We start from the raw sequence: 14,798 nt of genomic DNA, 5'->3' as shown, positions 1-14,798 counted from the left end.
TGGTTAGTTTAGGTTTAATTTAGGAAAAATAAAAAGAATACAATACTAGAAAAAAAAAATTTAAAACATGTTGCAAAAAGAAGTGACAGGAAAAAAAATTTAACAAAAAGACAAATAAAATAAAATAAACTAAAAGAAGTGGGTGTAAGACAGAGACACTAAGAGTAAAATAAATATATATAAAAGTAAGTGCAAGGCACATACAATTATATAAAGGAAAAGTCTAAAGGGCCAGCAACTTTATTAAATTTTGGTCAGTATGTAACCATCAAAGAAGAGTAAGTCATTGGATGAAATTTTACACTAATCTTATACCATTAAAAATCTCATTGATGGCTATTTGAGGACTATAAATCCTAAAAGTTGCTGGCCCCTAACATTCCTCTTATATAAATAAGGGAAGTGCTAGATAAATAATGACTATTTTGAACAACATGAACAACCACTAATCAAATAAAAATACACTACACCATAATTTAATGTTACTAATTAAATTTACTCTTTTAACCCTATTAATTCACATTATTTACACATTGTTCAAAAATATTGTTAGTTACCTATACTTTTCTTATAAATATTATTGAAAAATTTTTAAATGTATCAATCAACGGCTAATATTTACTTAAACATTTATATTTAAAAGGTTTTTAATACTATTATTTTGATAAGGTATTATATGTGATCCATAATAGTGGTTGAGTAACATCATTATTCAGAATAATGAAATATTTTAATTTAGAAGATAATGAATCCATCCATCTATTGAAGAGTGAAATGGGAATGACCTTATTAGAGAAGAAGACACGGTCGTAGGTGTAACGATGAGCAGGGTATATCCAAGAATTGCAGGGAAAATGGAGAGAGCCATGGCCAGGAATGTCTTCAATGGTGATTGTCTTTAGATAAAACTGGCTATGGTGATTGTTCCTTACTATGATTGCCCCTGGCACCCCAATGCTCTCGTCCCAATCGAATTTCACCCCAAATTCTGTCTCTTTTGCTCCTGTCAATGATGTTATTTTTGAAACCCACCTCTCCAAGTATGCCACTTTCCCATGCTTTCCTCTATGCCCCTTCACTGTATATCATTAATGCCTTCGCTTCATCACTTACACTAATTAATTAAATTGTTACTTATAAGCTTCACTTATCTCACAAACAAATAATTTTTATTTATGGTATGAGATAGTGAGATCCAAGTCAAACAAGAAAGAGATATATATATAAAAATTCTTTTCTTGTGGAGTTGGCAAGTTTGAGGAATGAGAGGAAGCTAAGTTATGATAACCTGGATCAGGAGTGAGAGAACTAACAAGCTGAAGAGAGACACCGTTGCCCATCAACTCATGGATTCGATCAAGAACGTTGGATTTGATGTCATGGAAATCCAACACCCCTTTCTTCATCAACACCACCTTCCCTCTTACACTAGTCTTCTTCTTCTCCTTGCTGCTTCTACCACCCACACCGTTCTGCTGCTTGTGATTCTCCATGCCTTGGCTTCTTCCTTCTTACCGTTTCATACAGTTCTGGATCGGAGTTTTGCTTGGCTTCGCCCTTGCTTCTCTTCCTTCTCTTGCTCAACCCTTCACACAATTGGTTAAATAAATAATCACATACATGGGTGGTCCTTTTTTTTGTAATATAATGTGGCGTCACATTTGGTGGGGACCCATATGCTTTTGTATGTATTATATTATTGAAAAAAATTTTAAGTGTACCTTAAACACCAATAAACACCAGTCACCCAAAAAAAAAACACCAATAAACACCGAGAAAAATTAGCGAAGGGACTAGTTTGGTGCACGACATTCAATTTTAGGGATTAAAACGAGTCATTTAATGTAAAGTGAGAGATTAATTTGGTGCATATACAACGATAACATAATAGATGACACGTGAACGAATACTGTTGCGACACATGGCACAAATGGACACGTGGCCAAATAACATTGTGACACGTGACATAACCATCCACGTCAGCATGCCACGTGTCACTGGTCACCACATTATTATGTCATTACACGTGACCAAATCATAAAATAACACGTGTCACTTATAATCTACGTCATCATGTCATGTCATCACGTCATTAATAAAAAATAGGTTAGGGACTAATATGGTGCACTTTTTTCAATCTCAGAGACGTAATTGGTGCAATTGAAATTTCAGAAACAATTTTAGTGCACGACGCTAATTTCAAGAACCATTTTAAGATTTAACTCACTCTTCCTATATTACTATAGTATTGTTATTTGTTATTACACCTCTTTTAATACTAAAAATTATTCCTTTAGTTTATCTGTAGATAATTAAAGGACCTGATTCTTCTACAACAACCATTGGCTTGGGGCTACCTATCTCACGTTCTTCTAAAGTTACATGTTTTTCTATTACTATTTAATTCTGCATATCTTTCCCCACATATAAAATTTATAAGAAGATTTTTAAGTGTACCGTCATATCGATATATCAGTAATTTTTAATCATTGATCTTAATTATATATTATATATATTTTTTATAATTAAAATTAACAATTAAAAATAATTAAAATACCGATATGACTATGAGAGTACACTTCAAAAATTTCCTAAGTTTTATGTATAGTATGGTAGTTAGTTTTGTTACCTTTTTTGGTATTTTAATTACGTAACAATTGTGCATAAATGTGGAAAAGCATATGTGGCGTTATTAATGGAAGAAAAGAAAGAAGAAATGAAATGAAAGTTTTTGGATTGTAGATGAGTGGAGTGGGATCAGTGGTGATGACGCCATTAATAGGGAATTTATCGGATCGATATGGCAGAAAAGCTTTGATCACTCTTCCTCTTATGGTCTCCGTCATTCCTCAAGGTAAATAAATAAATCCTATTTCAACAATTAATTTTCGTCATATATAATTGAATTTGCTTGTCTAATCTAATTAATATAATTATATATTAAACTATATATGTATCACACTAACTAAAAAGTAGAGACAGTAAAAAAAGACAGGTTCTATGAATATTGAATAACAACACCACTTAACTATATATTAGTATATATTGACTACCACTGATCTAGGTATCAATCTTAATTATATTCATGTTTATTTTCAAACTATTTTCACAAGCTTACAATAATCTTGAATCGACACATGAAAAAGATATATCATCAAATTTGTGGGGAAAAAAATATATGACTAATTGTTTCCCATCTATCAACATTATGTAAATTTACATTCACATGTTAATATATATATTGATGACTATTGGGTCTTTTTCACCAACATAATCCATATGTTTCATTCACATGCATCATGGCTAGGTCAAAGAAGGTATGCAATTAGCAAAAATAATGTTCTCCATGTGCTATTCTCCAGTCAATTATTGGTCGTTTTAGAATTATTATTATTATTACACCATAAGAAAATTAAACTTTATAAAAAATCTTTTACTGAAATTTAATTTTGTTACAAATTATAAATTAAAATTGTCTTATTTAATATTTATTAATTGTTATTAAAATAATTTTAAATATTATCTTTTTAACACTTTCAATTCTTTATGTTTTATTGTCAATTTGTCATGCCACCAAGTCACATCAAAGTCCAGTGCAATTAGACCCATATAATTGATGATGAAATAAAACAAAATTACAGTACTATTTGTGCAATACTCATAATTCTTAGCGGAGTTGTTGCCAAAGAAATTAAATATTATTATTATTATTATATATTAATATATAACTTAGCTATCAAAGAATTACATAGATTTGCAAGTTGCAAACTAAAGACAAATATATTAGATTTGACGATATATACAAATGACAATACAATTCTATAGATTTCAAAGTTGTAAATACTAAATACTCTAATATTTGAAATGGCAACCTGCTAGCAAATTAAGAGAGATACTCTGATAGTGTTTTCCTTCTATGATGGCTAGAAGCCTAGACTTTTCTGCTTTAGTAGTTAACAACAACCAGCTAGCATGGGCCCTTTAATTTCTATATTTTAAACATAACTTAGTTATTAGGTCAGAACCGGACCGAACCGACTGGTTGGACTGAAAAACCGGTACTATAACCGGTCCGGATAAGCTTTCGAACCGAACAAGAAATTGAACTGGATCGAACCGTATTGAACCGGTCGGGTTTGATCAAAACTGGCGAACCGGCGGGTTTTATTTAATCCGGACCGGTTCGAACTCTTTTTTTTTATCCTTCGCTTGAAACGACGTCGTTTCTTATTAAAAATTAAAAAAAAAAAAAAACTAAAGCTGCTGATTGCTAAAATGAAACCCTAGCCCCCATCGTGTTCACTCCATCCCCTGTTTTCCTTCCCAACCCTTTTGGCCATGAGAGACCACCATGACTCCATGAGAGCTGAGGCCTGAGAGATAGAGACTAGAGAGTCTGCTTCAGTTTCAGCCACCTCGTCGCCAGCGCGGATCGGAGACCCGTTCAGCCTCAGGCAGCGCGGCACTCACCACTGCAACCACACGGCCACACCAGTGCGCCACTCACCACCGCCAAGAAGCACGTCCACGGTCCATCGAAGATTCAAGTCGCCGCCTCGTCGCCTACTGCCTCCTGCTCGTCAGTCGTTAGTCGTCACCTCCGGCCTCCCTCTTCTCTGCTCGAGTGCTCGTCCCTCCATCCCTCCAGGGTCCAACTCAGGTATGTATTTTTTATTTTTTGAAGTTATTCAGGATATTAAATTTTTAATAATTTAGTACTGATAGTTAGAATTAATTGATTATTGTAGATTGATTATGTATGTTGGTTTCTGTTTGAGATTGTTGATTGTCCACATAATCACATATGTTTGATTTCTGTTTGATTTCTGTATGTTGGCAGATGAGAACATTAATACTTTCACATATTTTCTGTTTGATCTCTCTTGTTTGTTGATTTATTTTTTATTTTTGTCCAGTTTGTTGATTATCCATTGTTGTTAGATTGTTGATTGTTGATTATCTGTTATAATGTTATATATGTTGGTTGCTGTTGTATATTATTCTTAGTAGTTAGTGGATTGTTGTTGTGCATTATTCTTGGAGATTAGTGTTATATATGTTTGCACACATAGGACACTCCTTGATCCTGTTTTCTTAAGCACTTGTTTGGCCAAGCCTTTGATTGCAGTCACATATAGCTTGAGTAGGGTGTCAGAGTTCATAGCTCCAATTAGGACTGTTAGACTCACAAGGGATAGAAAACAAGATTGTGATTTGGTGTATGGAAAACAGGTGACTTGGTAGTATGTCCAGAAGGAACAACTTGTAGGGAGCCATACCTATTAAGATTCAGCTCATTGTTTGCTGTGTTGCTGATGAAATAGTTTCTGTGGCTATGAATGCTCATGTCAGCATGTTCTATGGGACCACAGCGGCAGGCTTGAAGTGTTTGGACCCCATCTTTTTCTTCATGAATCCTCGGCCATGTTCACATTATGTTTATTTTCGTATTACTACTTATTTTTAGGATTTGAGACTTAATATTTATTAAAATATTATTGGAGATATATTTTTTAACTGTTAATTTTTAAGTTTTTAGCTATTTTATACGTTTTACTTATGTGGGATCGGGTTAACCGGTTCAACCAGTGATCCACCGGTTGAACCAGTGACCCAGTAACCTGACCGGTTCGATCACCGGTTCAGTTCTGACAACTATGATTATTAGTAGGGTTGCTTCTGGTTGCTGTTCTTTCCATATTACATATATGATATATCACTAATATAGTGTTAAATCCTACTTTGACCTAAGAGATTGACAAATTGCATTGATTTAGTTTTTAATTTTTCAATTGTTATAATTTGATCATCTGAATTTAAAAAAGTACACTAATAATGTAGTTTTTTGTATATTTTTTGTCGCGTGAACTCAATGTTATTAATGATCTGACATAAGTTTTGCCGAGTAAATCCTCAAAATGGTCCCTTAGATTGAGCCCGTGCACCAATGTTACCCCTGACTTTTGACATACTCTAATTGCACCCTTCAGATTGAGCTCCGTGCGAAATCCTGGTCCTTTCACCCAATTCCGGCGTGACTCAGTATCCGGAGCGCTGAGCTGGCTGCTTATGGTCCACGTAGGCAGCATTAAACGGCTAGCTGATGTGGAGTATCATCAAAGAATCTCCGAATTCCCTGAATTAGTCCCTGGTACCAATTATAAACCCTAAAGTTGTTCTTCCCTCTTCCTGTGTGAATTGGTTCGTCGTCCAGCTCAAGCTCTTCTTCCCTCTTCCTCTTATTCTTCTTCTTCGTCCTCTCCCGTCATGAGTGACAGTCACGTTTCTCGAAGGTCGAATCGCTCATCTGCGACCTGAAACTGGAGAGGGAACAGTGTGCGTAGTCGGCGTTCAGCAGTTCCAGAGTGGTGTGGTTGTGGGTGCATGCCTGTCCTTCGGTGGTCAGGGACGGAGAGTCATCCTAATAAGCCGTTCTTCGGGTGTCCGAATTATAACGTGAGTGCATTTACTGGCTGAAATTTATAGTGTTGGTTAGTTGAGGTAGTTGTTTGATAAGGTTGATGCATATTTGCATACTAGTGGAAAGAATTAGTGTGGGTTATTTGTCTAGGCAGATTCTGTACAGGATGAGGTGCCGCTGAAGTCTGATGAAGAAGATGAGCATGGTGGGATGAAGATGAACATTGCATGGAAGTTGGGCAAACTGGAAGCAGATGTGAGGAATGTAAAGCTGATGGTCCAAGTGCTTGGTTTAGGGGTATTCGTGTTATTTGTGTTTGTGTTGATGTTACTGTTGAAGGTTTGATTAGGTTGAGAACTGAAACACAGAACCAGTGTAATCCAGTTTATGAACAATGTAATTGACATTAGATTATTTTTGATATATTGAATGACTATTTGGTTTTGTTTTTGTAAACATAATTGAACACCCAATTATCTTATGGATAAGCAACAATAGCAAAAGCTTACATAAGGCACAATTCATAACTGAATGACAATAACACTAGTTCATATAAAATTCTGCAATAATGTATTGATGATAATAACAAGCAAAAAACTACTGAGCATTGTTTTAGCTAGATTTCAGCAACTTAGTATTTAAAAGTTGCAGAGTTGTCTATGAATCACCATGAACAGACAAAAAAGACTAAGATAATTGTTTCACAAAATATTATAAACTTTCAGAATTTCAACCTAAAGCTAGGATCATAATCACTTCTTTATTGGTGGTTTGAACCCTGGGGTGGGCACAAACTTGAGGAAGTTGGCCAGCCTTATTGCAGTTGCCTCACTAGCTCCCTCCATTGGATTGAATGATGCAGAGCCAGTTGGAGTAGGTGACCTTCTTCTAAGTGGCAGTTTTCTAGGTCTTGTAGGTGTCTTCCTCTTTTGTTCATGCTCCTACAATGCAGACAATACCTTACATAAGGCCTAGAAAATAAGACAAATAATAAAAACACGTTACATGAAGCATTATTAAACACAATACCTTTTGGGAGTTTTCAGCTTCAGAGTATGAGGGCTGAGACAAATCAATCTCAGCCTGCTGGACATCCACTTCCACAAGACTGGCAGGAGCAGGGGCAGATGCAGTAGCAGTAGCAGAGGCACTTGCAACTTGAGGTGCATTGGAAGTAGTTGTTGTAGCTTACGCAGAGGCAGTTGCAGTGACATTCTGAGCAGCAGCCTTAGGGTCTTTAGCAGCAGTCTCCGTAGCTTTTTTCTTTTCAGCCTCTGCAGCTTCAGCAGCCTTCTTCTTCTCACACCCTCTTTTTGTATGACCTTTCTGCAAGCAATACTTGCAAGTGAATAGTCGTAGCTGTCTCTTTAGAGTGGTGGTTGGCTTTGATTTCTTGCTAGACTGACCTCCCTCATCCACATCCTTCCTTCTCTTGGTTTGGAGCTGTCCAGTTTCCTCTTAACCAAAGGTGCCAATGGTCTGTTGGCCTCAGATCTTTCCCATAATTGTTGGCCAGGTAAAGGATTTATGTGGTGGGAGTAAGTAGCTTTGTAGGAATCCATTGTGAGGAGCTTGTGGCAGAAATTCTCTGGCCACTTGTTCACCCTAGCAATAGCAGCACATGCGTGCACACATGGGATTCCTGCACCATAATCAGCAATAACAATTAGGTGCATAGTTAATTAGACTCACTAGGTAGAGTACTTAAATAATTAAGTAACAGTTAAATACATTACTGTTAGCATCCAAAACTGACAAGTACATAGCTTTTTTCCCAAATCCACTACATGGTGTGTAGGGTGTCCATGTACCTCGAACTTCTCGTATCCGGTGTCTCCACCCCAGATTGGTTGCCATTGCCTAGATTCCTTCCTCAGCTTCTCCAGTCTGCTCTTGATCACTGGGGGAAGTATCCCACATGATTATCCAACTTCACTTTATTTTTGGCCATCGTCCTCATTACGAACATCCTAACCTCTTCCAGCAGTGTGATTATAGGCTTCCTCCTAGCTTCCTTAATCTTTGCGTTGAATACTTCGCACGCATTGTTACATATTGAGTCTAACTTTGGCTTGTGACTGAACTGAGATCTTGTCCAAGAATGTGTTGGCCATTTTTCTAGGTATGCCCATGCCTTCGGATTTAGCCGCTTCAACTTTTCCCTATGTTCCCTGAATTCCTCAAAGGTTGTGGCTCGTGGACAATCCCACAGCAAGCCTCTTAGCTCCAGATCTTTCCATTGCTTGTTGAAATTCCTCCACAAATTTCATACACAGAAACGGTGATGCACATTGGGCATCACCTCCTGTACAGCATTTATGAGTCCCTGCAACATAGAGTGGATGCAAGTAATAATTAACTCAGATACAACAGAGAGAAGTTTGTAGAATACACAGTCATATGTTCACCGTCTTAGACCCTGACTTTTTTATATTTTCACCATAATAGACCCTGACTTTTAATATTTTCACCATAATAGTCCCTGAGTTTGTATTAAACGCACCATAATTGTCCCTAACTTTTGCTATTGTGCATCTAAAGTAGTCCTACTCACATATCAGCAAGCCTCTTACATGATCCAATATATTATAATACAGTGAAGGCAACCAAATAGAAAACTAAATCAGAACGGATTAGCAGCCATGTACCTTTTGCATATCAGAAATAAAACACCAACCATGTGTCTTGTAATCTCCCAAATCTGTGTGCAATAGTTCCAGAAACCATTTTCAGTTGGCAGTGTTTTCAACTTCCACAATTGCCCATGCAATGACGTATATGTGGTGGTTTGTATCCTGCCCAATAGCTGATAGAATCTGCCCTCCAAAGACAGTCTTCAGGAAAGCACCATCAAGTCCAATGAGTGGACGACATCCTGCCTTAAATCCATTCTTGCAGCCACTTAAACACACATACATTTTCTCAAATATGACATCACCGTTTGGCTGTGGGATGGTGCAAATTTGGACAGTTGAACCCGGGTTGGTCTTCAGCAGTGTCTCCCCATAGTCCCTCACCATTGCATAATGTGCCTTTTCATCACCATATACAAGGTTTCTAGAATCAGATAGTGCCCTTGAGATTGAATTCCTATTCAATGACAGATCATACTTGGTCTTGAAGAAGGTGTTTGCATCACAATGCCTGAAGTTGGGATACTTTCTGACTTTCTTCACCAGCTTACTAGCAACTCAGTTACGATTGGCTGCTCTGTTCTTATCCTCCCTTGCACAGCTATGATCATCTCTGAAAGTCTTCACTTGCCAGCAAGTATCGTCTCGGTCCTTGGAAGCAAAGATAACCCAATGGTATTCCTTCACCTTGCAAACTGCCCTAAGCCTCTTCCTATCATTTTTATTGAATCGAATACCCCTTCCTTCCTGGATGGTGTACTCCCTAACAGCCTCTTTAAAATCTCACTTCGTATTAAACTTCATTCCAACCTCTAAGTGAAGCTCTCCGAACCTAGCCCCTCTCTAAAAACTGGAAACACCTCATCAGACTCGGTCTCCTCTTCTAATTCGTCTTCAGAATTGGGTGGGTTTTTCATCTCCAATGAATGCCAAGAGTTGGCACCATCAGAATCGGTCCCAGGATCGTATGCATCATAATCATCATTCTTATCAGTTCCTACTTTCCCAAAATCCACTTCAACATCAGAATTAATCTCCACATAAGCATCGTCATCAACACAAATATTCTCCTTCATCTTATTCTTTCCCTTATCCTTATCCTGTGAATCACTCTTATTACTTGTTTTCTTCTTACCCTTTACCTTACGTGAAGGAACAGGGGTCCGCAGCACATGAATAAGATGAGTTGTCTTTCCTTACTGGTTTATAGGGCTCATCTTCTGAACTATCATCAGAATTAGAGGACTCCTCATCAGAGGACATCAACATCACTGGGATCTTGCTACCCTGCCCCCTTTTTTGAGCCTTTGTGCCTCCTATCCTAGTGGCAGACCTCAGGCAATACCTCCTATGAACTTTTGTTTGATTTAGTTTCGGGGTGTTCTTGGCCTTCTTTTTAAGTTTTTGTTCGATCGGCACCTTAACAGATGCTTTAACTCCTTCCTCCCTAGGTCGACTCACATTAGCAGTAGGATTCTTTTCATCACTTGGCCTAGCACCATCGTGTGGGGCAGCTGCAACATTTTCCTTAGCTTGCGTCCCAAGGTCCCTTACTTGATCATCAATGTATACCATAACCTCCTTCCCTTCTATCAGTTCAGGTGACAAGACCTCATGTTCAATGTAGATATCAACAAGACCCGCATTCTGTGAACCCATCTCACACATCTCTCTTAGGTCTGCATCACTCTGTAACTTCCTCAATCCCTCCCCTATGCTCTTTCCAGGTACAAGCCACCAGACTTCCTTCATTCTGTCATAACCTAGCTCCTTATAATAGTTTCTTAGATAAAATACATCCAGCCTATCCACCTCAACATCACCAAGGCAGTTTCTGTTGTCCGGATAGTAACCAATCTTTCCATCCACACCCTTTTCAAAAGTTCCTCCATGATGAAACATAATGTCCAGTACTTCATCCATATGCGAGATAAGTAAACAAACAAATTAAACACATGCAACACTAACTTCTGACCATAACTAGATAACCGTATCATTAGAGGAAACAACCCTTCTTGGATACATAAAAAAAATAGAGCAACCCAAACCCCATGCTAACAGCGTAACCACAAAACACCTAACAACATAGAAATCTAAACAAAACACCAAACGAAGATGAACTCTCCTTCAATCAACACACCACGTGAAGAGCCATCAATGAAAACCCAATAAAAAAATTTTAAACTTCAACCACACATTGTATTACTAACCTTGTTGTAGCTAACGATGACGATACCCTCTGCTTCAACAACTTCGTACCTGTGACGTCCTTCCTTCTCCTGCCAAAGAACTCACTCAAGCACTAACCAGAACGTGCCCTAATGTCACAGCATTCTCTGGACGAAAGAGAGAAGAAACATTTGAAGAGAAGTAGGAGAAAGACTAACAACTGATCAACCCTCTCCCCAAGCAACCTTTCAATTCCCCCTCAAAGGCAAAACGACGTCGTCTTGATTCATTAACACCATCCAGGCAAAACGGCGTCGTTTAAGGCTGCCTACGTGGACCATAAGCAGCCAGCTCAGCGCTCCGGCTGCTGAGTCACGCCGGAATTGGGTGGAAGGACCAGGATTTCGCACAGAGCTCAATCTGAAGGGTGCAATTAGAGCATTTCGAAAGTCAGCGGTAACATTGGTGCACGGGCTCAATCTGAAGGACCATTTTGAGGATTTACTCAAGTTTTACCACATTAAACATATTAAAACGACGCTATTTGAGGATTTGAATAATACTAAAATATTACATCATTTCTTTTTAAACAATATTAATTATTCAAATCGTCAAAATACATATGACGTCATTTTAATATGTCCAACACAATAAAACTTAGACCACGTCATTAATAACATTAAACTTTGATCACACAAAATTATATTAGTATATTTTTTTAAATTTAAAAAATTAAATTATAATAATTAAAAAGTCAAAATTAAATCAACACAACTTAAAAATTATATTAGTATATTTTTTTAAATTTAAAAAATTAAATTATAATAATTAAAAAGTCAAAATTAAATCAACACAACTTATTAATCTCATGATGAATGTGAGATTTATCTCCACTAATATATCTTAAGATAGATTGAGCACATCATATCATTTCAATTATTCCACATCATGCACATTATGCTCAGCAGACAATTTGTCTTTTTTCATTTAATAATGTAAAACAAAATTAATAATTAAAACAATTATTCAAGACACGTGTTAAATTTAGATTTGTTAGCTAGTCAACTTATAATCATTTGTAGTCACTGAATTCATAACCACCAGAGAGGTGGCTTATATTATATATATATATATATCACTATGAGACCCCGAGGCTCACGAGGCAACAAAATGAAGACATATATCCTCTGCATGCATCTTATATGTTGTTATATATGTATAAAGATGATTAATAAGCAATATACAAAAGTAAAGTTGATTAATTTTCATATATAACACCATAACTTATTAGTTACAGTTTGATACTCTCTATTTTGGTTTTCTTGTTGGACATGGAAGGGATCAATTCAAATTGAAAATGATGTTATTAAGCAAAAAAATTATATATAGGTACTCACTAACTAAATTTAGTTTAGCAGGAGCCAAAAAAATTAAACAACTTAACATTGTTTTCTGTAGGGATCACTACAAAAAATACCGTTAAAATCGACAGCCAAATAGACGGTTTTGCCGTCGATAGTATTAAAAATCGATGGTAAAATCGACGATTTTAACCGTCACTTTAAAACGTGTCGATTTTTCAAAAAGTTAATAAAATTGATTTGCCATGGATGACAAAGCAGGCTGGTCCGTCTTAATCCACCCCACTTAGATTCGCACTATAAAATGGGATAGATTGACCCTATTTCATTAATTAAGATGAGTTTAAAACGCTAGTTTATTCTGTTTTACGGCTAATTGAAGTATCGACAAACTAATTTATTTGATTTTTTTTTTTTGAAAAATAAAATTCTTTAAAATTAATAGAAAAATGATAAGCTGGTGGCTGATGTATAGCAATAAATTAAAGATGATATAAGAAGGAATTGAAATGTTTAAAAAGAAAATCAATTTTAAGAGAAAAAAAAACTACTTCTAAAATAAGGAAAGGATTATTCTTCATTCCTTCTTGTTTAATATGTATATAATAGAGACTACTTTTTCTTACTTTTAGATGAGTTCTGTATTTATTATTATATATTTGTTCTAGAAGATTCAATAAAATCAAATTGGTTGGTAAATGCAAATGCAATACTATCTATTCATGCATGTGTGGTTGATACGTTGATAGTAGTTTCTCGTTAATTAAACTTTGGGAAGGACAGAGTGACAGACTATTATTTTCATTTCGTTGTTGGTACTTGTGCTATGAATCACTACAAGGGAAACCAAATAATGCAGCGGAAAATTTTAGAAATTTATCGAAGAAGAAGTATAGGGAGTCAATATTTGTATAATGTATATAATTGAGGTTTAGAAATGTCCGATACAATATTAGAGATATAATTATTAGTGTTATTTTTTTTTTATCAGCTTAAGTTTTTGGGATAAGTAGTTTCATGACATGGTATTAGAGCTCTAAATCTGAAAGGTCAAAAATTCATGACATGAGATGTTTATTATTCCTGATACCCGGATAACAATTTTGGATAGCATAGCTCATTGTACAAATATTCCATTGGTTCCCTAGCGGAATTCTTTCCCAAAATCATGCATGCACGTTATTTGGTCGCAAATCAATAAATTACTATACAAATGAGGTGAATTTTATTCAACTTCCTCTGAAATAACATATAATAAATTACTATACAAATGGGTAATGGTATAATTTTTTAAAATATTAAAACTCCACTCCCGTTAATTGAAACACATTTCGACTCCTCCACTGTCCTCTCACGCAATCTCTCTTTTTTCAGTGCATCATTCCTTAACGACCTCGTTGAATTCTCATCGCTAACTTCGCCTTCCTTCGTAGTATAGCCACCGCCGCTATCTTCTATCATCTCACTCGATCCCTCTTTCTGCCATGGATCACTCCTTACCAACATAATTAATAGTTAATTTTCTTATTAAATTTTTTTATTAAAAAAATATATCTTTATTCAATTACATGATGGAACATGTAAACAATTAATCATGTTGGTAAGGAATAATCCACGACAGAAAGAGGGATCGAGTGAGAGGATAGGAGATAGCGATGACGTCGACGCTGACTATATTGAGAACGAGGCAAAGTTACGACGGCGGAAATTCAACGACGTCGTTGAGGGATGATGCACTGAAGAAAGAAAGATTGCATGAGAGGGCATTAGATAATGCTTGGAAGGACCAAAGCTACATGACGAAAAAATAATGGAAGAGTGAAAATGTGCTTCAACAAACGGGAGTGAGATTTTGATATTTTAAGAAACTATATTATTACCCATCTCAAATAATAAATTACAAAATAACTCAATTATGGTTAAGATAATGACCAAATTAAATGTGACATATCATGAAGGGTAACTTACATGTTATTTTAGAGGAGGTTAGGTAGAATTTACCTATAAATTATTATATGTACAAGATAAAATTTAAATTCTTAATATTTACTTAAATATATTAATAAATTAAAGTTCAATTTAAATAAATAATTTAATTAAATTTTTTTTAAAAAAATAATTTAAACAATAAATATTTATATTAAAAATAATTTATAAATAAGTTATTTTGTATTTAGTTTTTTAGTTCTAAAAGTACTTATTTTAAAAAAAAAT

General features: G+C 35.7%; 1 protein-coding gene across 1 annotated transcript in view; it reads right to left on the bottom strand.

Annotated features, from left to right (window-relative positions):
- Positions 1-1,616, bottom strand: part of LOC107617165 (linoleate 9S-lipoxygenase 5, chloroplastic) — a gene marked incomplete in the record, with an annotated part of 6,739 nt that extends 5,123 nt beyond the window's left edge. The window contains 2 exon segments of the mRNA XM_016318943.2: positions 786-1,078; positions 1,289-1,616. Coding sequence (XP_016174429.1) covers positions 786-1,078; positions 1,289-1,493 — 498 coding nt within the window.

The sequence above is a fragment of the Arachis ipaensis genome, chromosome B09 (assembly GCF_000816755.2).
Source record: "Arachis ipaensis cultivar K30076 chromosome B09, Araip1.1, whole genome shotgun sequence".
Taxonomy (NCBI): domain Eukaryota; kingdom Viridiplantae; phylum Streptophyta; class Magnoliopsida; order Fabales; family Fabaceae; genus Arachis; species Arachis ipaensis.
Note: the sequence above shows the minus strand (reverse complement) of the source record. Positions and strands in the feature narration are given on the sequence as shown.